The following is a 24,999-nucleotide window of genomic DNA, read 5'->3' on the forward strand; positions in this document are numbered from 1 at the left end:
TAATGCTGGCGTTTACTGGGAGAGCTGGCAATCCTGCACGGGAGGGGGGGGGGAATGGTCATCAAAGTCAAAGCTCATCGTCCAGATGAAGAAGCAGGGATGCCAAATACATCTGTGTTTAGACCAGGGGTGTCCAAAGTGCGGCCCGGGGGCCTTTATCCCCGCCGCATTCCAGAAGTGTATTTTAACAAGAAAAAAACCAATAAAAATGTTAAAAACAGCTGTAATTTTACAGGAGTAACATCACATGATGAGGAAAGATGACGTCATGATGTGCAGATTTTTTTTTGTTGTTTTTTTTTTTCCAAAATGGCGCCGTGTGAGGGGCTGCCGGTTACAGCAGCTCTGTACTTTTCTTCCACCTTTTAGTGTTTTTAGAGTATTTTAGTCTTCTTACATTTTCTTTTGGTCGCATTTGGTCGAGTGTGCAGCTATGGAGGTTGATATTGTTACTTTTTTAGTCTGCGCCTTGATGCTCTTTGAACTTTTCAGTTCAACTGTGGGAAACCTCTTCAGCCACGGCTCCCCATTCAACCAAGGCTCAATTGTTTACACCTGGGATCAGCTGTTAGCCCTGTACCACACATCCCCTCTCTGCGCGGAGAGGCCGGAGATCCCCAAGGAGCTGCGGAGGAGCAGAAGAGGATGCAGGTCGGGAGTGAAGTGCAAGAAGCGGAAAAGACGGTACAAGCCATGTCTACCGTCTGTCATCATGGGGAACGTAAGATCTCTCCCCAACAAGATGGAAGAGCTAACGGCGCTGATCCGACTGCAGAGGGAGTACCGGGAATGCAGCCTCATGTGCTTCACGGAGACGTGGCTGAGTGAACTTTCTCCGGATTCACATGTCACACTGGACGGATTCCAGCTGGTACGAGCGGACAGGAATGCAACGGAGAGCGGTAAGAAGAAGGGAGGGGGAATCGCTGTGTTTGTGAATGATAGATGGTGCCACCCGGGACACATCTGTGTGAAGGAGCAACTGTGCACCAGAGACGTGGAACTGTTAGCGGTTAGCATGCGGCCATACTACCTTCCGAGGGAGTTTTCACATGTTATTGCTATGACTGTGTACATCCCCCCCTCAGCGGTCGCTGCTGCAGCTATAGAGCAGATCCACACCATCGTCTCTCAACTTCAGAACCAGCACCCCCAATCCCTCCTTCTCATCTCCGGTGACTTCAATCATGCTTCCCTGTCCTCTGCTCTTCCCACCTTCACCCAGTATGTCAGATGCCACACTAGAGACAATAAAACGTTGGACCTCCTGTATGCAAACATCAAGGATGCATACACCTCATCCCCCCTCCCCCCGCTGGGTCGTTCTGATCACAACCTCGTCCATCTCGTCACAGACTACACTCCAGTAGTGAATAGACAACCCCCTGTGAAGAGGCCTGTGAAGCAGTGGTCTGAGGAGAGCAGTGCTAGGCTAAGAGACTGCTTCCAGACAACAGACTGGGAAGCGCTCTGTAGTCCCCATGGCAGTGACGTTGACAGCATGACACACTGCATCACAGACTATATAAACTTCTGTGTGGAGAACACTGTGCCCTCCAAGTTGGTGCGGTGTTTTCCCAACAACAAACCCTGGGTGACCTCTGAGATCAAGGCCCTGCTGAACAAGAAGAAGAGGGTCTTCAACTCGGGGGACAAGGAGGAGTTGTGCAGAGTCCAGAGGGAACTCCGGCACAAGATCAGGAAGGGGAAGGACTGCTACAGGAGGAAACTGGAGAAGCGGCTGGAGGAGAATAATGCCAGGGAAGTCTGGAGAGGCCTGCAGACCATCACAGGCCATGGTAAAGGAGTGGGGAGAGACCAAGCCAGTGGGGACAAGATCTGGGCAGATGAACTCAATCTGTTTTTTAACAGATTTGAGTCTGCCCTCCCTCCCTCCCCTACCAACTCACCACTCTTCACCCCCACATCCCCATCCCAACCATCCTCTACTCCCCTCTCCATAACTGATGATCAGGTGAGAAGTCAGTTGAGGAAGATCAAGGCAAGGAAGGCCCCGGGACCGGACGGCATCAGCCCCAGAATCCTCAAGGACTGTGCGGACCAGCTCTGTGGAGTTCTCAGGCACTTGTTCAACCTCAGCCTGAGCCTCCGTGGAGGAAGTGGGGGAGAGAAGGATGTTGGCTAAGCTGACATCCATCATGGACAACACCTCTCACCTGCTACATGACACTGTGGGTTCCCTTAGCAGCTCCTTCAGCAGCAGACTGTTACACCCACGGTGTAAGGAGAGGTTCCGCAGGTCCTTCATACCGACCGCTGTCAGGCTCTACAACACCTGCACCACCTGAACCATGTTGTAGTCACTATGCTTTCTTTACACTGTTCTCTTTACTTGTCTTGCTGCTGTAACAAGTAAATTTCCCCGCTGTGGGATAAATAAAGTACATACAATACAATACAACAATGAAATATGAAATATGAAATATGAACCAAAAATGGTATTTTTGTATGTGCTCGTATTTTGGAAACAAGATCAAGTTGTCATTTTGGGAAAATTAGGTTGTGGAAAAATATATACTCTAATTATTCTATTATAATATTACACAAAGTCAAAATATTATGAGAATAAAGTCATCGTTTTGAAGAAAAAAGTTGGTAAATAAATCAACAAATGGGAAAAAACAGCTGTAATTTTACAAGAATAAAGTCCAAATATGATGCGATTACGTCGGCACTACGAGTGGAAAATGTACAGTAAGAAAGTTGACATACTTTTTAAAAAAACAGCAGCAATTAAGAGAAAGGAAGTCGTTCTCTCACCAGAGAAAAGTATGACTTTTACGAGGTATGTGATCAGCTCGTTTTAGAAGAAATGTTTTTTTCAAGACCGAATATTTTGAGAAACAAACAAAACAAAAGTTTGTCTTTTTTTAAATATTTAAGAAGAAAGTTGAAATAGTTGGAATTAAAAAAAAAACAGCAAAACTGGCGGAAAGAGCGAAGTTGCTAGCAATATGAACGTGTTCCACCTCGATGACGCAGCGGAGAGGAGATCCATGTAGCGTGTTAGCATATCTGCACGCGCTGCTTTACACAATATCAGCGTGGCAAAGTGGCATCCTTTCATTTTTCGCTATGTGGGAAGTTTGGACACCCCCGCTTTAGACCAAATAGTGTGGAGCAGCACCATCCCAATTGCTGCGTGGTCCCGTTGCCCCCCCCGGGGGATACAATTAGTGGCTCGAGCTGCCGCCTGTCAGCTGTGGGCTACGACGGTTCGACTCTGAGTCAACGGCGGAGTGAAAAACTTCAGCATGTTTGTGAGAGACAGGCGGCTGAGTGCGTTGCCAAAGCCAGGAGACGTCGTGAGGCGGCCATGCTAACGGTATCGTGTTGTCACCCCAGGCGATGTAATGCTCGAGCACACGTACCCGTGGCACAACAACACGTCCACCAGGCCCAGTTCTTGCCGTGCTTTTCTGGCCTGCGAAACTCATTAAACCAAACAGTCGGTCAGATAACTCCGACGTGAAATATGAAGAAAAATGTCTAAAATGCTCTAAAACTAAAACAAGTGAATATTCTTTCACAGTGGTATCATTGATGGAGAAAATGACAACTTACAACTTACTCAAATGAAATGCTCTATTTCATAAACCGCAGCGTCTCGGTGGTTGCCGGGTGCGTAGCTACATAAGCTAATCACTGCAGGGGTCTTTAATTAGCACCAGGTCCAAAAACCCTGACAGCTCACCAGTGCTATCTATGCTGGCTGGGCCGTTTTCTCCTGACCGCTGTTACAACATTGGTTCTGTCGCTGCTGTGCTGTGCTTCATACTATTCTTAATACGATACTTGGAGAGCTGCATTTTCTTTTCCGTTGTCTCATGTGCTACAAAAGACATAACATAACATAGCATAACATAACATAGCATTACATAGCATGCTTATTACAAAACGGGCTAAAATAGCATAGCATAGGATACCATAACATGGGACAACAACGCATAGCATAGCAAAGCATGTGATAACATAGCACAGGATAACATAAAAGAGCCAAGCATAAGATAACATACTGTACCATAGCAAACATAGCACTTGTTGTCCAATTAACGCTCCGTCGTCTTTGCGCGTTAAGTAAATAAATGCGATGGTGAAAATGAGAGCGTTCAGAGTATGTTCAAATGAAGCTAACGTACGACTCGAAACGTGACCTCAACATTCTAAAAAGGCTTTACGGTGGCAAATGCCTGACATGGATCCTTCTATTCCGTTTCTTCTGGGGAAGCGACGTTAACATGCAAGCAAATCAAAGCACAAACGTCCACCTGGAATCCACTGTGGTGGAGTACAGAAGGTCCAAAAGGCATTTGTGTGACAATGAACACCAGTCCCGTCTCCAACGTGCGCTTTGGCTTGGGGGCCACAAACAGCTTAGCCACGCTGCAGAAATGACTCGCTAACAGATGCCAGCCTTTAAGTGAGCCGCAGCATCCTGTGGGCGACACTTAGAATAGAAATTCATCTTTTTATTCTTCCCCTCACCTCTCTTTCATGTAATTCCCTCCCCACTTCCTTAGAGTGCTGCACACATCCCACGCTGCTGGGACGGGTGAGATTCGATCAAAAGACTGACCACTGGTGCCCAAAACGAGCAGGCATCTCTGGTGCACTTGGAGCCGTGCACATGAGGTTTTCACTCCAGAAAGATTCAACCGTGTTCTTCATTGTGTCCTCCCCAGCATGGTGGAATACTCCCTGGACCTGCAGAACATCAACCTGTCGGCCATTCGGACGGTGCGGGTCCTTCGTCCCCTAAAAGCCATCAACAGAGTGCCAAGTGAGGACGCCTGATCATCCGCCTGTTGTGGCTGTGTGCTTTTGTGTTTAGATCTTCGTCAGACACTCGGACCGCCCTTAATGACTCGTCCTCCCAACCTGCTGACTACAAACCTGACAGGGGAGTCAAAATTTTAAGTTGAGGTGCACTCAAAAACGCAAAATAATTTTTTGCAGTGTTCAAACACCGCTACGTCGTTTAAAAAAAAACATGTAAAAATGAAAAACGGTGGCAAGTAAACCCGTGCACTCGCCAACATGTCAGCCGTAACAGTCGTGATGATTGGACACCACACGATATTTCGATATCGGTGCATCACTAACTTAGTAACATTTTATTCACATTACAACACACACATCAGAACAAAAACACGTAAAAAGATAAGTGCACAATGTTAAGTCCATGAAAACTAGTGGCAAATAAAACCATGCACTTACCTCAACATGTCGGTGATAACAGTCGTGATGATTGGACACCGCACCATTATTACAAATCAATACGTCATGAAGTTAATGATGAGTAATTTGGCCCCATAACTCTTGTTTTGCAACTTGTGTGTGTGTCAGAAGCAAAACAGAAGGCGTTCAAGGCGCTTCCAATGCTCGGACATGAAAGGTAACAATTGTTATTGGTTTCCGAGGGTGCGTGCGTGGTCACTATTATCCGTGCAGCAGAAATTGTGTGCATACTTTGCAATCCATAATGACTTCCACTGCAGATCATTTCACAAATGACAGCTAATATCAGAAATGTAATCATGCCTGCAGTCGGATCCATACTTCATATCGATACACATACGCTGTCCTTCACGTCGAGCATCGCTGTCAACTCCCGTGTCCGGCTGGAGCTCGTGCAGGACTTCCTGTCTGTACATAACGCTGCATCGTATGCGCTGTCTGTGTGTAATTACTTTGCGGTAACCCGATTCCGTCCTCCATCTGTGACCCCATTAGAAGTGAGGAAGCGGTCGGGATCAGGCTATTTGTTCCTCCTTTTGTCGGATCGCTACTTTGCCCACCGACACCCAGGGAGCACAAGAACAGCCTGACCCCTCACACACCTCAATTTGTAACCCTCTGACAAATTGTCTTATAGTAGTCGCTTGCAGGGCACCGACTACTACTGCACGTGTGAGAGCGCGCGTGTTCGCATTTTGGAAAGATTGGGGGTGAACAGGAAGTACGTACGTTTGGGAGCAAGGCAACCTCGTACAGACATGAGGAGGAGGGGGCGGTTGTTGATTTAAACCAATGTGCTATAGCTCCATGCTAATTGACATTGAAAATCCCATATACTGTTCATGCTAGCCATTAGCATTAGCAAACTTACATGGCGATAGATTTGTGTTTGCTACTGAACATTACAACATTACAATAGTAAAATAAACAAAAACAATGATCAACATGACAGTACAGCCGAACTCGAGGCAACACATAAAAACCTGCAGCCATAAGGAGATGTTTTCAGTTCATCATCAAATAAAAGCAACAATAACAAGTAAGTGGAGAAAAAGACGTTTCCATCATGGAGTTCAGTCCACGCATGGCGCAAGCAGCTTGTGCATGGAACTACAGTAGCTGAGGACGTTCATTGTTTTTCCTCCTGTCTGTCTTCCTGTCTCGGGCGCACCTTCGGGCCTCGTCTCATTCCAGTTCTCCGTCTCTGTCCCGCCCGCCCCCCTCCTCCTCACCCAATTAGGCCTAATGGAACTGCGGTCTAATGACAAGGCCCCTCGGGAACAAACACATTTAGACTCGCCTCCAGCCGCCACCACGCGCACACGCACACGCACACGCACAAAAACAACACTTCTGCTCTCCATTTGCAAAATCAGTCGATGAGAAGGAAGTGTTTTTCAAAGTAACACATTCATGTCGAGCCGTGTGTGTTTGATAGAAAGCAGCACCGCAGCCGCCACCTTCACAAGCGAGCGAGTCATCCCGTTGGCGGCCATAATCAGGGTGGCGTCGTTATTAGCAGCCATTAACGCATGATTGAGATCACTTTTAATTAGTTTGCATTTGAATGCCTGCGTAAGGTGATGGCACTACAGGTGTTCACGCCGTCATTACCGCCGTCGTCTCTCAGCTTCTCACCTGTCATTCACCGCGTACGCGCCGGTGTTGATGACACGTTAGCCTGCTGTTGACTTGTTACTCACGAACCACAGCACGGCGCCGAAAAACACAAACCGCACACCGTCGGGCAACAGTGACGCCCATGCTGATCTCACGCACGCACATTCACACACGCGCACGCCACATCCCGACTCACGTTCCAGTTTATTTGACCCCAAGGAGGCCCTCCGTGTCCTCACTGAGTGGCAGGGCCGCCCGAGCTGCGGCCCGCGGCACATTCTAAAAATATCATTTCATAAGAAAAAAAAAGCAAAAATGGAAAAATCTGCTGTAATTTTACAAGAATAAAGTAATAAAAGTAGTTTTAGGAGAATTATGTCGTAATATTGGGAGGAAAAATAACGTCATTATTTGTAGCATGAAGTTGAAATATTACATTAAAAAGTTGGAATATGAGAAGCAAACAAAACAATAAAGTTGCAATTTTTGGAAAATGAGGCTGTGGAAAAAGTATAATATGAGAATAAAGTCAAAATATTCTGGGAATAAAGTTGAAATAATTGGAAAAAAATGTAAAAAATGTTAAATGTACATTTTATGAGAATAAAGTCAAAATGTTGAGGAAATAATAATAATAATAATAATAATAATAATAATAAGGTCTAAGTAAATAAAATTTGTTTTCTGAAGTTCTAACATGAGAAGCAAAATGAAGTTGTCATTTTTGGAGAATTAGTTTGGAAAAAAAAAAGTCATACTATGAGAGAAAAATCTACAAAGACTGATTAAGAAGAAAGTTTCAATATTTGGAAAATAAAAAAAAAAACAGCATGTATGTGGGGGGGGGGGGGGGGGGGGGGGGGGGCAAAGGCCAAAGTTGCTATTAAAATCCATCAGCTGTTTGACCTTCTATGCATGACCACGCTGAGATGAAGGACACCACATCTAACGTGGGAGCATATCTCATCTCATCATCTCATCAGCACCCCCCAGCAACACACACACACACACACACACACGCGCGCGCCTGGTGCCCGTACGAGTCCAACCTGCTGTCATGAGACCTCACTAATCACGTCTCAACGTGTCATCACAGCTCCTCCACGGAGGATGAGGTCATCGCTTTCTGACAGGGAATCTAATTAAGCTTCGTCTAATCACGAGCGTCTTTCTCATCGAGTCCCCACGTCTGTTTCCGATATTCTGGCGCTGTCGGAGCAGAGCGGTTCTTTTTGCCCGTTTTTATCTCCCACTGTTGCCTCTCAAGTGCTTGTCTGTTGTCTACCCCCTCCTCTGGAGAAGCTGTTATCCCCGAGCACCTCTGAACCGCCAGGACTCCATTTCTGTTTCTTCAGCGCTCGTGCGTCCACATTTGCTGTTAGACGCCTTGTTTGTCTGTGAACAAGATATCTCACAAGCTGAGCTGGGGGGCTGGGAAGACTGGATTGGACGGATTTCTTTCAACTGGGAGGTAAAGCAGTCCGGGCAAAATAGAGTGCACAACTTGGCTGCAACCAGCAGAGGCGCTGTTGCTTCAGTCTCAACTCATTAACAGTAGAAATCCCCAATGTTTTCACATCTACAGTATATCAAGCACCTTATGTTGCTATTTGTCAGTAATACTCTATTCTACTACTAGATATACTACTAATACTCTATTCTACCACTAGATATACTACTAATACTCTATTCTACTACTAGATATACTACTAATACTCTATTCTACCACTAGATATACTACTAATACTCTATTCTACCACTAGATATACTACTAATACTCTATTCTACTAGATATAGTCGTAGATATAGTCGTGATAAATATACTAGTAGATATACTAGTCATAAATACTGTATGCTCCGCACTAGAAGTCGCTCCAGAGTAAGAGTTGTATCAGTTGAAAAATGCGTCATGAAGAAGAAAAACGCGTCCTGCTGGTCTGAGTCCCCTTAGTGGTATTTAAGATGGCGCCACCATCGAGTCTTTTTTATTTTTAGGAGTGTCATGGCGCTGCTATGCAATAAAATCTCAATGTTTTCAAAGAAGACACTTTTGAAAACATGCGGCCGTATTTCAACACCAAAACTTCATTTTTACTCTCAAATGAATGAAAACAGACCGAAAATCATACATGTGATATTTAGCTAGTCATTGGCTGACGCAGCAGCTACAATCTACCACAGGGGTCACCAATGTGGTGCCCGCGGGCACCAGGTAGCCTCCACGACCACATGAGGTGCCCGCAAGCCTGCTTTTCATTCAGGTGTCCAGTTAATAATGAAAGAAGAGTAGAAAGAAATGCATTGTGAAATACAACATGTGAGTTGTGGACACCAGCATTTTGTTCATGTTCTGGTAAAACAAGCATATTCACTTTGTTTGGCTTTAAAATAAGCTCTGAAAATAAATGTTACAAAAATGAGTAGCTCTTGGCCATTTTCATTTTGTAAAAGTAGCTCTCACAAGGACAAACCTTGGTGACCCCTGACCTACAAGCTAGACATAATTAGTGTCCTCATTAAACAACACTGCTGTCTAAAATACGGCATTTCTCGGCCATATCGTTAGAATTGCACATTACTTACAGTCTCCCGGGCAGAAGCATATTAAAAAGTATTCCGGAACAAAAAATGTCCGGTATACTGTGCATCATCAATTTGTGTGACATCCTGACTGTCACAAGCTCAGCTCAAGGCATTGTTGCGGCCACTAGGTGTCGCTAAAAAAAGTTACATGTTCAATTTGATGCTGTTTATATTTTGAGATGTGAGTCGCATCTCACTACAAGTCGCAGCACCAGCCAAGCTAGTGACTTACACCATTGTAGTATATACTGTAGTACTTAACTTGAAGTATTTATAGTCATGATTTTAAAAAGTAGAATTTAAAATAAATACAAAATACAATAAAAAAATAATGCAAGAATAATAAAATAATTAAAAATAACTAAACATAAATCCTAACAATCAGTCAGTGGTTAACAATCGGTGTGATTTTGTGTAGATCCTCTTGGAAGTACCACAGCAACGCACACTATAGTACATTATTATAGTACAACATCACTATAGTACATTATTATAGTCCATCATTATTATAGTACATTATTATAGTACATCATTGCTATAGCGCATTATTATAGTACATCATTGCTATAGTACATTATTATAGTACATCACTACTATAGTACATTATAGTACATCATTGCTATAGTGCATTATTATAGTACATCATCGCTATAGTACATTATTATAGTACATCATTGCTATAGCACATTATTATAGTACATCACTACTATAGTACATTATAGTACATCATTGCTATAGTGCATTATTATAGTACATCATCGCTGTAGTACATTATTATAGTACATCATTGCTATAGCACATTATTATAGTACATCACTACTATAGTATATTATAGTACATCATTGCTATAGCACATTATTATAGTACATCACTACTATAGTATATTATAGTACATCATCGCTATACTGCATTATTATAGTACATTACTACTATAGTACATTATTATAGTACATCATTGCTATAGCACATTATTATAGTACATCACTACTATAGTATATTATAGTACATCATCGCTATAGTGCATTATTATAGTACATTACTACTATAGTACATTATTATAGTACATCATTGCTATAGTACATTATTATAGTAAATCATTGCTATAGTACATTATTATAGTACATCATTGCTATAGTACATTATTATAGTACATCATCACTACAGTACATTATTATAGTACATCATTGCTATAGTACATTATTATAGTACATCACTACTATAGTACATTATTATAGTACATCATTGCTATAGTACATTATTATAGTAGATCATTGCTATAGTATATTATAGTGCATAATTACTATAATAATATACTATAGTCCGTGATTATAGTACATCATTCCAGGCAATGAGGCCTGAGTAGCCAATGAAGGAGTCATCGATTGCCGTGCAGCTCGTCTATCATAACGTATTCTCACTCTCCCAATCTTGCTTTCCATCCGCCTTCTCGTTCGTCCTCTTGTAGCTTTGCGTTGTTTTATGGACCCAAATGAATAATCGGGTATCGGCCGCGGTCGGTAACGATGCCAACTTTTGTTTGCAACTGATACAATCTTCATAAATCTTTTATCTCTTGAGCCCCATTTTTATCAAGCGTGCGTTTTATGACCTGTGTGTGCGTGTGCGTGCGTGTGTGTGTGTGTGTGTGTGTGTGTGTTTACATGTGTTTTTGTCACTGTTGTGCTTTCTTATTGCGGCACAACCAATCGCCCCCACAGGGATGAATAAATGACTTCCCTATCCGTGGATTCCCCGCAGGTATGCGCATCCTGGTCAACCTGCTGCTGGACACGCTGCCCATGCTGGGCAACGTCCTCCTGCTCTGCTTCTTCGTCTTCTTCATCTTCGGCATCATTGGCGTGCAGCTGTGGGCGGGGCTACTGAGGAACCGCTGTTACCTGGAGGAGAACTTCACACTGTGAGTTCAGGATGGTTGTGTGAAACGGAAGGACGGTCATCGGTCGCAGTCGGCAGCTTCGTAAAAACAAAAGCAGGCTTATCTACACATCTTTAAAAAAAAAAAAAAAAGGTTTGAGGCTAATTGTGTGAATTGGGCTTGGAATGTCACAGCTACACTCTTATGGGTTTTCAAAAATATGTTAATCAATAAAGCGTACTTGACTACAGCCTATTCAAAAGGTATTCATATTTAAGCAAGTTTGACTTTTTTTTGTCTAGATGAAGTCTTTTTAAGCCTAAAATGACTAAGTGAAGTAAAATACAAATACATGTATAAGGCATTCCAAAGACTCATTCAAAGACGTTGCGATGATCTGTAGTATTGCCAGTGGCCACTAGGTGTCAGTAATGTTCCACTAATGAGACGATAGCCACCACCCGGTGATAATGTTGTCTTATTTATGTTTTATAGGTATTACTTTCTCCTGTTATGTCTGCTATATTGGGTAACAATAATGATGTTAAAATCCGTGTTTAGAAGGTCAAACAGATTATCTATGCTCCAAGTATGAAAATAAAAGCATGTTAGGTGTGAAACAGTGCAGTATGAGGTCATCTGTATTGCGTGATAGGCACATAAAGGTCACTATAGGGGTCTTATTTGAGTGTCTAGAGGGCTCTAATATTAAAAAACATATTTAGAAGGTTGTAAACATGTTTTCTATGCTCCAACTATGCACATATTCTATTTATAAATCAGGAATCCTACTTTTAACAATTGGCCTTGATAAACGAGGGATTTCTGTACTGTCATAAAAACGGTCACTGAAATGTGACTTGCCAGCAGGCGTAAGCACATTATTAGCTGCGCAAAAGCCGAGTGTAAAACGTTTTACAGTTTATTGAATTCATTTTGGTTGCAGCATCGCATTACGTTGTGGTTGTCGCCGCCTCCTGCATTCTCCTTGCCCTTGCCGTCGGTCTTGGAATAGGATTAGTTTGCAGCCGCATGCGTCCCGTATTCCCGGCTCTCCGTGTCCCGCTGACATTCACCGTGCGCGTGTCTGAAGGCTTTGATTGCGTGCCATTCATCCTTCTCCTTTCTTTTTCATGCTGCTGCCACCGCCACGACCCGTGCAGAGCGCACGGCGTGACCTTGATGTGTGTGTTCTCATCTGCCTGTAAGACATCTATACCGCTTTGTTCACCATCGCCGGTCATGCTGACACAGCCGGCGCTAATGACACTTGTAATAGCGAGCCGGAGAGGCGTGTCTGCCCGTTAACAAAAGCCCTGCCTGCTTTGTGCTCCTCAAGTTAAGTGCTGAAATTTACTGGAATGAAAGCCACGACGCCAACTTAATGAGGCAACTTGAACCGCTGTGTTTCATTTGTCTACGCACGTTCTTTGGAGTTAGACTGCGCCGTAGCCTCCCATACGCGTTTGCTGACCAATGCGGTCTGGGCCGTCCTGTTCAGTGAGCGTTATTGTCAGCGAAAGTGTGCTTTTGCGTGTAATTGAAACCTCCAGGAGAGAGCGATGCAGCTTAGTCGGGGTGCTGGAGTGTTTAATTAGAAAGGTGCTCGCGAGTTAGCACTTGAGGACTATTATGCTAAGTAAAGAGCTAATGCCGCCTCCCCGAGAGGAAACAATGAAGTGTCACAGTCAAGTGCGGCAATCACGTTGCCGTCTGACACCTTCCCTCCCTTTTATGCGCTTTTAAGTTTTATTTTCACACACGTCTCCACTGCTCCATCACTAATGCACACTACGGGCCGACTCAGTGGTAAGTGGAAGCATAGATTAGGGTCACGCCATGCATTGGCAATTTCATAACAACGCATGTTTATATTGTCTTTTATTAAAATTGTGAATATCTATGACGGGGGTGTCCAAAGTGTGGCCCAAGTGGGTGACTCCAGAGACACGGAAGGCAGACTCGCATGACCGGACACCTTTTGAACGAGGAGTTGAGCATATGGAGGACAGCTACACAAAGGACACACCGTAGCAACAAGCGACTATAAAGTAAACGCTACAAACCGCTCTCATCAAGGGACTGCCTACAAATACAGTGGACAATGTTGCCTGAGTGTGCGTACATTTCCTGGTTAGTGTCCAATATGGCGCGCGTCTTCTTGTGTTATTGACACACTTGCCTTACTGTCGCATTAAGAAGCTATTCTAGCGATACTGGCTGTCAGTCAAAGCGAAGCACTATCCAGTACTGGTGTTGAGCTGATGGGATTGCGCAGGTGTACCTAATGAAGCGGCGTTCCGTGATGACTAAACACGGCAGCTGTGGCTCCTTGATCCCCTTCAGCACCTCGCTCTCCACCAGCAGGTGTGTTCTCCATGTGACGCCGGATTTTGGCAGGGCCACACTGCGCAATGCAGACTCACCCTTTGTGTGTGTGGGGGGGGCACCAGCGCCAGCCTAGATCCGCGCTCTTGTACTTTGACAGAAGCTGGTCTCCGTCAGTCTCATTACGCTGCGCAACTTCAGAGCATCGATTGCTGACAAGCTACAGGCTGCTGTTAACAAATGATCGCAACCGTCACGCTTGAAATCACCCCCCCACCCCCAGCTGCCAGTGCATGTAGCCGTGCGCACCCGTGGGCGCCTGTTCGCAGCACACGGAGTGTGTGCACGTTTGCCTTCAGCGTGCCTCTCGTCAAGGACGCAAAAAATCGGAGAGAGGAGACGGGAGAAACTGACCCTGAAAGTGTGATGCAGGCGGCGCTCGTCTCGTCTTTCTGCACGACCGCCAGACCTCGTCCTCGTTTACTCGGCAGCCATGTCAGATGCGCACGAAACAACCAAGGCTCAAGCAGTCGGCGCCATCAAAGATTCTTATTTCCATACAAACATTGAGTATTCATAGTGCTCTTCCCGGGGGGGTGACTCCTCCTCCTGTGAGGGACAGGGACTCGCATGCCCAGACACCCAAGGCTATTTGAATGAGGAGTTGAGCATACGGAGGACGTCTACAACAAGCAACAAGCAGCATATCATGCACTGTCTACGTAGCCCAAGGGTGGCCCAGGGCTGTTTCATTATTGGCCTGCGGCACATTCTAAAATAAAAATCTCTGTAATCTAACCAGAAAAAGTTGCAATTTCACCTCATTTTAAAAAATAACCTCATTTTAGTAGCATAAAGTTGAAAGAGTACGTTTGAAGTCTTAATATTATGAGAAACAAAAAAACTAAGTTACAATTTTTGGAAAATTAGGTTGCGGAAAAAGTTGTAACGTTATAAGAATAAAGTCTAAATATTTATGGGAATAAAATCCTAAAATTACAAGAATAACATTTACAAGAAGGACGTTATAATAAACATTTCACATTTCACACTCGGGCACACACACTTACATACTCTCTCACACACTTACATACTCTCTCACACACTTACATACTCTGTCACACACTTACGTACTCTCACACACTTACGTACTCTCTCACACACTTACGTACTCTCACACACTTACGTACTCTCTCACACACTTACGTACTCTCTCACACACTTACGTACTCTCACACACTTACGTACTCTCTCACACACTTACGTACTCTCACACACTTACGTACTCTCACACACTTACGTACTCTCTCACACACTTACGTACTCTCACACACTTACGTACTCTCACACACTTACGTACTCTCTCACACACTTACGTACTCTCTCACAAACTTACGTACTCTCACACACTTACGTACTCTCACACACTTACGTACTCTCTCACACACTTACGTACTCTCACACACTTACGTACTCTCTCACACACTTACGTACTCTCACACACTTACGTACTCTCTCACACACTTACGTACTCTCTCACAAACTTACGTACTCTCACACACTTACGTACTCTCACACACTTACGTACTCTCTCACACACTTACGTACTCTCACACACTTACGTACTCTCTCACACACTTACGTACTCTCACACACTTACGTACTCTCTCACGCACTTACGTACTCTCTCACGCACTTACGTACTCTCACACACTTACGTACTCTCTCACACACTTACGTACTCTCTCACACACTTACGTATCCTCTCACGCACTTACGTACTCTAACACACTTACGTACTCTCACACACTTACGTACTCTCTCACGCACTTACGTACTCTCACACACTTACGTACTCTCACACACACTTACGTACTCTCTCACACACTTACGTACTCTCACACACTTACGTACTCTCTCACACAGATACTGACACTGAAAGGAAGTCATCTCCAATTTGTGCTTGTCATTTGGTGTATGAGCTTGGCGGTGTCGCTTTGCGCATGCTTGCACTGCAAGATATCTCACTAAAGCTCCTGTAGTGTATAAACGTGGAAGAAGTTGCACAGAAAATATCAACTCCCTCCAAAACAACTCACACTAATTCTTACAACATTGTTTTCATTATTAACAGTGAGCAATGTAGCTATATTTGTAGCTATAAACCTCCATAAATACTTAGCGGCATCATGCTAGGTGTCCACATGCTAACAGCTGGCATGCTACCATTTGGACCATTTTTGTAGGTACACTCATGCTTACCACTATCTGCTACATGCTAACAGTTATCATGCTAGCAATGCTAATAGTTAGCATTAGCCAATTACAATTATGTATAAACTTACATAGTGCTGTTATGGTAGGCGCGGGCATGCTAACAGTTAGCATGATAGCATTTTCTGTTGTTAATTCTCACAGTTCTTTCAGCCTGCATTTCGCTACATTGATTCTACATTTCAACAAGAAGTGACTGAATAAATGTCCAACATGAAAAGGAAATGCTGAATACTTGAAGAGAAAGTTTTTCTCGTCTCAGCTCTTCAGGATTGGCGGCGCCGCACCCGTACTACAGACCCGAGGAGGATGACGAGCGCCCCTTCATTTGCTCGCTGGCCTCCGACAACGGCATCATGTCGTGTTCCGACGTGCCGCCGAGGCGAGAGGGAGGCCATACGTGCTGCCTGGACAAGGAGGACGCGCTCCACCGACAGGCTCTGGGCCTCAGCCCCGAGCCCGTGGCCAGCGGGAACGGGAGCGGCGACGCCATCGGGCTGTGCGTCAACTGGAACCAGTATTACACCCGCTGCCACACGGGGAACACCAACCCTCACAAAGGAGCAATCAACTTTGACAACATCGTCTATGCCTGGATTGTCATTTTTCAGGTGCTTAGTCGGACTTCAGCCCACGAAGTTGACACGTTCATCCCAATCTGCTTCCTCCTAGGTGATCACCCTGGAAGGCTGGGTGGAGATCATGTACTACGTCATGGACGCACACTCCTTCTACAACTTCATCTACTTCATCTTACTCATCATTGTAAGTAACACATTCACACCCCCGCCCCCCTTTGGAGTTGGTGCAAATGCGCTGCCTCTCGGGTCCGCCTTGCAAATTGACCTCCAAAGTCTGCATCATCGTTTCTGTGAATCTACCGAGTCATCAACGCAGCCGAGTGTCTGCCTTAGCATCTGTTGGAAGAGCAACCGCCTTCAAGTCCTCACGACCTGCACAATTATGAGCAAGCGCATGTGCGTGTGTGCGTGTGTGTGTGCGTGTGTGCGTGTGTGTGTGTGTGTGTGCATGTGTGTGCGTGCGTGTGTGTGTGTGTGTGTGTGTGTGTGCGTGTGTGTGTGTGTGTGTGTGTGTGTGCGTGCGTGTAGACTTAAACGCATGTGACAGCAGCTGCTTGAAAGCACAAAAACATCGTCATCAGCTGTAAACGGCGCCTGCCATCTTAATGTGTGTTACTGCACGCATGATGCATCCCTGCTGGTGATATCGCACCGCCGCCCTAATTATGCAGAAAGCCGTCCACTGATAAGATGCACGTCACGCACATGCACACGCACATGCACACTTGTGGAGGGGAATCAAAGCGCTACACACCTGCAGGACTGTTTGACCTGTAGGTCACAGGTGGATATCATACACACACACACACACACACACACACACACACACCTCTTTTCACGTGTGTTTCCTTTTTGTTACCTTCTTCTATATTTAATTATATTCTTATTTATTATATAGGATTTTTAATATGTTATATTTCACAATATTTTATCAAAAAATTATATTTATATATCATTTATATGTAATACATGTTATATTATTCTATACTTTATATTATTATAATGATATATTATATATACTTGTACATGTATTTTTATATATTTATATATGTTTTCATACATGTATAATAAAATATGTTGTATAATAATGAATGTGTAATTTAGAAGTTGTTATATATGTATTACATATTGTCATATTATAAATGTTTTATATATATATATATATATCTTTAGTTTGTATTTCTTTAAATTGCTGTATGTTCCAGGGTGTATATGCTGTACAGTTGGCGTATTAAAACAGCGTTAGCCGTTAGCGCATTGATTGTTGCTGTTATTGATGATGCATCGATATTAATATTAATATTAATATTAATATTGGTCATCCTCTAACGAGCTCATTCGGTGTCTTGTGACGTCTCGGAAAGAAGAAGAACACTGCAGTGAACCACGAGGCGTGGGGGGGTGTCGGGGGAGTGCAAATCCAGGCTAAGTTGTGAAGCGAGTAAAAGGTGAAGCGACACGGCGTGAGACACCGTGAGCCGCGCTTTGGGTGCGTGTTGCCCCCGTCTGTCTCCTCCAATCAGCCTCGCTTTGGTGGCAAGCCGGCCCCCCCGAGACCTTCAGCATGCGTGCTGACATTTCCACAGGCGGACTGACTCGCTTTGTAAGAACCGGACGGCGTGTGTGAAAGCTTCTTCAGCCAGACGTCCCAAATGTTACCACCCGGTCTTACGAGTCTTCTCCCGTGCCCGTCCAGATCGGTTCCTTCTTCATGATCAACCTGTGCCTGGTGGTCATCGCCACTCAGTTCTCGGAGACCAAGCAGCGGGAGCACCAGCTGATGCAGGAGCAGAGGGCGCAGTGCCTGTCCTCCTCCACCCTGGCCAGCATGGCCGAGCCGGGCGACTGCTACGAGGAGATCTTCCAGCTGGTCTGCCACGTCCTCCGCAAGGCCAGGAGGAGGTCGGCGGCTCTGTACTACACGCTGAGGGGCAAGCCCCCGCCGGCTGGTGGAGGCAGAGGCAACAGGCGGGGCGGAGCCAATCAGAACGGAGAGAGGCATCATTCCAGGCAACCGAAATGTGAGTAACACTTGAGTGTCTTAGATGGCAAAGAACTGCACAGTCGGCGGCGTGTTAGCGAGCTGCTGCGCTGCTAGCAAGCACGCTTCCTGAAGAAGAAGCACACTCGCTGTCTTCACAACACAACAACTGTTTTCACTTTATTTCTTCATGTTTTCACTTTCTCTTCATGTTTTCACTTGATTCTCTTCATGTTTTCACTTTATTCTCCTTATGTTTTCACTTTATTCACTTCATGTTTTCACTTTATTCTCTTCATGTTTTCACTTTATTTCTTCATGTTTTCACTTTCTCTTCATGTTTTCACTTTATTCTCTTCATGTTTTCACTTGATTCTCTTCATGTTTTCACTTTATTCTCCTTATGTTTTCACTTTATTCACTTCATGTTTTCACTTTATTCTCTTCATGTTTTCACTTGATTCTCTTCATGTTTTCACTTTCTGTTCATGTTTTCACTTTATTCTCTTCATGTTTTCACTTTATTCTCCTTATGTTTTCACTTTATTTCTTCATGTTTTCACTTTCTCTTAATGTTTTCACTTTATTCTCTTCATGTTTTCACTTGATTCTCCTTATGTTTTCACTTTATTCTCTTCATGTTTTCACTTTCTCTTCATGTTTTCACTTGATTCACTTCATGTTTTCACTTTATTCTCCTTATGTTTTCACTTTATTCTCTTTATGTTTTCACTTTCTCTTCATGTTTTCACTTGATTCACTTCATGTTTTCACTTTATTCTCTTCATGTTTTCACTTTATTCACTTCATGTTTTCACTTTATTCTCTTCATGTTTTCACTTGATTCTCTTCATGTTTTCACTTTCTGTTCATGTTTTCACTTTATTCTCTTCATGTTTTCACTTTATTCTCCTTATGTTTTCACTTTATTTCTTCATGTTTTCACTTTCTCTTCATGTTTTCACTTTCTCTTCATGTTTTCACTTTATTCTCTTCATGTTTTCACTTGATTCTCTTCATGTTTTCACTTTATTCTCTTCATGTTTTCACTTTATTCACTTCATGTTTTCACTTTATTCTCTTCATGTTTTCACTTTATTCTCTTCATGTTTTCACTTTATTCTCTTCATGTTTTCACTTTATTCACTTCATGTTTTCACTTGATTCACTTCATGTTTTCACTTTATTCTCTTCATGTTTTCACTTTATTCACTTCATGTTTTCACTTGATTCTCTTCATGTTTTCACTTGATTCACTTCATGTTTTCACTTGATTCACTTCATGTTTTCACTTTATTCTCTTCATGTTTTCACTTATTCTCTTCATGTTTTCACTTGATTCTCTTCATGTTTTCACTTTATTCTCTTCATGTTTTCACTTTATTCACTTCATGTTTTCACTTTATTCTCTTCATGTTTTCACTTTATTCTCTTCATGTTTTCACTTTATTCTCTTCATGTTTTCACTTTATTCACTTCATGTTTTCACTTTATTCTCTTCATGTTTTCACTTTATTCACTTCATGTTTTCACTTGATTCTCTTCATGTTTTCACTTGATTCACTTCATGTTTTCACTTTATTCTCTTCATGTTTTCACTTTATTCACTTCATGTTTTCACTTGATTCTCTTCATGTTTTCACTTGATTCACTTCATGTTTTCACTTGATTCACTTCATGTTTTCACTTTATTCTCTTCATGTTTTCACTTATTCACTTCATGTTTTCACTTTATTCTCTTCATGTTTTCACTTTATTCTCTTCATGTTTTCACTTTATTCTCTTCATGTTTTCACTTGATTCTCTTCATGTTTTCACTTTATTCTCTTCATGTTTTCACTTTATTCTCTTCATGTTTTCACTTTATTCTCTTCATGTTTTCACTTTATTCACTTCATGTTTTCACTTTATTCTCTTCATGTTTTCACTTTATTCACTTCATGTTTTCACTTGATTCTCTTCATGTTTTCACTTGATTCACTTCATGTTTTCACTTGATTCACTTCATGTTTTCACTTTATTCTCTTCATGTTTTCACTTATTCACTTCATGTTTTCACTTTATTCTCTTCATGTTTTCACTTTATTCTCTTCATGTTTTCACTTTATTCTCTTCATGTTTTCACTTGATTCTAATATTGGGACTTTTTTCCCCCCAAACAAATTTTCATAATTTTCTTTTTCATAATACTTTTTTCCTCGTTAAAATCCAACTTTTTTCTGTTAATATTTTCTTGTTATCTTTTGACTTTTATTCTTATGACATTATTACATTTTCCCTCAGCCAAATTTTGCAGCGACTAAAATGATTCAAATTACTGCAAATTTTTCTATTTTTGCTGTTGTTGGTGTTGGAATGGAAGTGTCGGAATGGCATATGTTCCACTCTGTTCTGAATAATGCAACATATTTGAGTGGAAAATATTCCATTGCTAACATTTTTTTTGTTAAATGCTATTTTTACAACGTGCCACAGGCAAATTGCTCGTGGGCCATACTTGGGACACCTGTGGAAAATATTCCATTCTTAACATTGTTTTTGAGGTTTTTTTTTAAAGTTTTTTTTGTTAAATTCTATGTTTAGATTGTGCCACAGGCAAATGGCAAATGGCTCGTGGGCCACATTTGGTGTACATTTTGAACATGAACCAAAAAACACGCCAAGCGGGGTGTGCACTGGCGGAGGTTCCACTGTATGTTGGAATCACGACCAAGTGGCAATACAGGCTTTTCATTGGCCAGCAGCAGTATGTTGCATCACATGTTCACATCAAGCAGACTACGTACTGGAGCTTGTTCTAGCAGTAAGTATCGTGATTATGCTGCACGATTACGTACTATTTTACACATGGACTGTCCTTTGTCCTTCACAGCGTCCCACTGTCCACACCAAAGCAAGCAGGACCACGAGTCTCAACCCACGGCCAACTCCATCAGCCTGACTGTGCCTCAGAACCCACAGGACTGCCCTTTGTGCACGTTGGCCCTGGAAGAGGGCGCGAGGACTGCGGGTGCCGCCGCCAGCGGGGACGAGGACGAGGGGGACGCCGTGAAGGAGACGGACAAGGAGGAGAACCACTTAGAGGAGCGGGCCGACGGCAACGAGAGGACGAAGAAGAAAAAGAAGAGCTGCTTCGGACGCTGTAGGGATTTGTGGAACGGAATGCGGAGGAAACTGTGGGGCATCGTGGAGAGCAAGTACTTCAGCCGGGGCATCATGATCGCCATTCTCATCAACACCATCAGTATGGGCATTGAACATCACAACCAGGTAAGACGTCTTCACTTGTGGTCGCGGTGAACTTGACCGGTTCCGTGCCACCGTGGGGGTTTGCCCCTCGGCTGTGATGCCACTCCCGTTTCTTGTTAGTTTCGTTGGCACTTCAGCACATGCTGTTGTCGTGATCACGTGGGCTCCATCCGGGCGTTGCTGGGTAGAAGTGCTGGAGCTCAGTGCTCGCATGAGAGGTTTCAGCGCAGGCCCGCGTCATGCCATCATGGCTCCTTTAACCCGCAACTTGGTTTTTGCTGATATCGGACTGATATCGATATTTGATTGGGAAAACCTTTGTTTGGGGGGCTGGAGCCGACCCTCGATCCCTGACAGTAGACGGGGTTGGGGGAGGAGGCTGCGGAGTCCGAGTGTTTTGGTCAAAAGGAGAAGAAGGCAGATTGATCCTGCACACAACTTGAGGTTTCTCTCTTATTTTAGTAAAGGTTGCTATAGTGCCCCCAGGGGGCCCCCCCACTATACTGTAAGTTGTTATACCAATGAGCGTATTTCAGTACGGGGTCAAATTTGGTGTGTTTGTGACGCTTCTTGATATCGCAAGTTGGTGTATTTGACTTACATTTTAAGATTACCCCCCCATTGGTTGAACTTTTAACAACTGGAAGTCGACATAACAGTCTGATTCATGGTGTCATAAAAGAAGTAACGGCATCACCATGGCAAGCCAACTTAACACACCACAGGTAGCTAGCACATACACAGGCTACTGCTAGTGGAGCACAAGAACTATCAACTACGTTCACGCGAAGCACGTGACTTTAGCAACTTTTTTACCAAACAAGTGCCGCAAAGCATGCTGGGAAGAGCGTAAGCACTGCGATGACGGGAGCGATGCAAGGCCGCTATAGTATCATAAACAACTGGAGGATGCCTCGTGGGGTACGCTACGGTCGTCTATTATTGTGGTGTATGGCATGAGTGGCTGCTAATGAGAACGTGTGTTTTCTTGATATGACAACAAACCTCAAGGTAGGTTTCATATGAAGACACGTCACACATGAATGAGATTGTCATCTATGCAAGCTTTGTTTTTCCTCAAGGACCCTAATGGGATTAGCGTGTGAGCTTTATGTGTTTAGCTGCAATCCCGGCATTTGGCAATGGGAGTGTTTACAAATACCTTAAGTCCGAATTGGTCCTCCTAACTCCGACAAATCACTTCAGTTTCAGCGGATGAACCCGCACGGCTGCTGATGAAGCGCCGCCGCTCCAAATGTTGTAACCTCAGAAGACATCCGTGTGTGTGTGTGTGTGTGTGCGTGTGTGTGGGAGGGAAGCTGCCCCCGTGCCGCTCCATGACAGAGGTGTAAACATTTAGCCCAGCGACAGACACGCTGGCTCTTAGGCAGGCAAGGCAGGTGTCGGAGGGCACGCGAGGCGGAAAACTGCCAAGGCAAACACAACGTGCGCATTCTGCAGCGCACTTTACATTCGTGCGTTGGTAAACACAAAACACCTCAACCTACGCCCCCCCTTTCACAAGCTCCTTCCCCCACCTTCCTTCCTTCCTTCCTTCCTTCCTTACCCCAAGTGTCTCGGCTTCTCTCTGACTCTCTGCGCCGTCTCCCGCTCTCTCCCGTCCACCCACGCACTCTTTGACAGTGTACAGAATAGTTGCTTTCTCCTGTCTCGGAAGACTCTAAAAATAAACGAGTGCTGGGGGTGGGGGAGGCGAGGCAGGCGCCAGTTACACAGCAGTTTTCGTCTTCGTTCCCAGCGAGTTTGTGCCAAAGCATTTCAAAGCAGGCATATGTGGAAGCATGGAATTTGCATCCGCACCCGCACGGATGCTTTTGTCTGTGTCTCCTTTGATCCGAGCTCCCCTTTTCAACACGAGCAGCGATACCTTTGTGTTCGACCAGGTCCAACCCCATCAAGGGTCCTAAACAGGAGCTCGACAACAGATGTGCCCTGAAAAATGGAAAAATGTCCCGCTCAAGGCCATGGTTCTCAGTGGGAAAAGGGTGGATTGGTTGAAGCCGACAGGCTACAGGCGGATCGGCTTAGCGTCTGAAGCAATGCGGTACCGGTACCGGACCGTCGTGGTGAAGAGAGAGCTGAGCCGGAAGGCAAGGCTCTCAATTTACCCCCCTATCTATGTTCCCACCCTCACCTATGGTCATGAGCTTTGGGTCATGACCGAAAGAAGGAGATGGTGGATACAAGCGGCTGAAATGAGTTTTCTCCGTAGGGTGAAGTAGAGCCGCTGCTCCTTCACATCGAGAGGAGCCAGTTGAGGTGGCTCGGGCATCTAGTACGGATGCCTCCCGGACGCCTCCCCGGTGAGGTGTTCCGGTCATGCCCGGCCCCGGGAGCTGGGGGGAACTGGAGGAGGTGGTCGGGGACCGGGAAGTCTGGGCTTCCCTACTGAGACTGCTGCCCCCGCGACACAGATAAGCGGGATGGATGGATGGATGGATGGATGGATGGATGGATGGTCCCGCTTAAGGCAAACAGGAGCGTACTCGTCTACCGTCAAGCACTTAAGGGGTCCCTGACAGGATTCATCAAGTTGCTTTAATATGTTTAATATTGTTTGTAATTACGTAGGCCTGTCACGATCATTGATAAATCAATTTAATTGAACAGTAAAAAGAAAGATAAATTGACGTGCATGCATGCGTGTTTCTAAACCACACAGGCTGCATGTGTCTGTGCGTTGGTTCTATAGTGGAATGAACGGAGAGAGTGAACCCTCGTCTCATTCAGGGTCTTTGTGGAGGCGGGGCTACAGAGTGCTAGCAGTTAGCCTCGTGAGCTAGCATACTGTACGCTAACATGAATGGAGGCACAGAAGCGATGGTTTCTGAGGCGACAGCTCCAGTGTGGGGAATATTTTGGTTTTAAACAGAATGAACAAGGTGAGCGCATGAACACCGACGAACCGATATGTCACGTTTGTTCAAAAGTAGTGACAAGGAAGCAGGGCAACACGACCGACTCGTATGCACACCCGAAACACAACCATTCTTTTCAGTTTTCCCAACTGGTGAAAAAAAAACTACCGCTGGTGGTGCAGCAGAGCCTTCGTCCCAACAGCCAATGCTTGCTGAGGCGTTTGGTTGGCGATGTAAATATAAACAAAGTAGCACAAAATGGTGCACGCTCACAGACCGTGTCGCTTGCTACATTGCAAAAGAAATACAACCATTCAATACGTAACATATGGCATACATTTTATACCATATCATTAACAAGAAAATTGT

The 24,999-nt window shown here is 44.2% G+C and overlaps 1 protein-coding gene across 3 annotated transcripts in view; it reads left to right on the plus strand.

The window, feature by feature from the left end:
* The window catches only part of cacna1ia (calcium voltage-gated channel subunit alpha1 Ia), a 150,013-nt gene that overhangs the window by 83,993 nt on the left and 41,021 nt on the right, over nucleotides 1-24,999 (plus strand). For all 3 annotated transcript variants that reach the window (XM_054760774.1, XM_054760777.1, XM_054760776.1), the window contains exons 5-10: nucleotides 4,704-4,801; nucleotides 11,221-11,380; nucleotides 16,203-16,551; nucleotides 16,613-16,705; nucleotides 18,218-18,542; nucleotides 21,375-21,772. In XM_054760774.1, coding sequence (XP_054616749.1) covers nucleotides 4,704-4,801; nucleotides 11,221-11,380; nucleotides 16,203-16,551; nucleotides 16,613-16,705; nucleotides 18,218-18,542; nucleotides 21,375-21,772 — 1,423 coding nt within the window. The remainder of the gene's footprint in view (nucleotides 1-4,703; nucleotides 4,802-11,220; nucleotides 11,381-16,202; nucleotides 16,552-16,612; nucleotides 16,706-18,217; nucleotides 18,543-21,374; nucleotides 21,773-24,999) is intronic.

This window comes from Dunckerocampus dactyliophorus, chromosome 18 (genome assembly GCF_027744805.1).
Source record: "Dunckerocampus dactyliophorus isolate RoL2022-P2 chromosome 18, RoL_Ddac_1.1, whole genome shotgun sequence".
NCBI lineage: Eukaryota > Metazoa > Chordata > Actinopteri > Syngnathiformes > Syngnathidae > Dunckerocampus > Dunckerocampus dactyliophorus.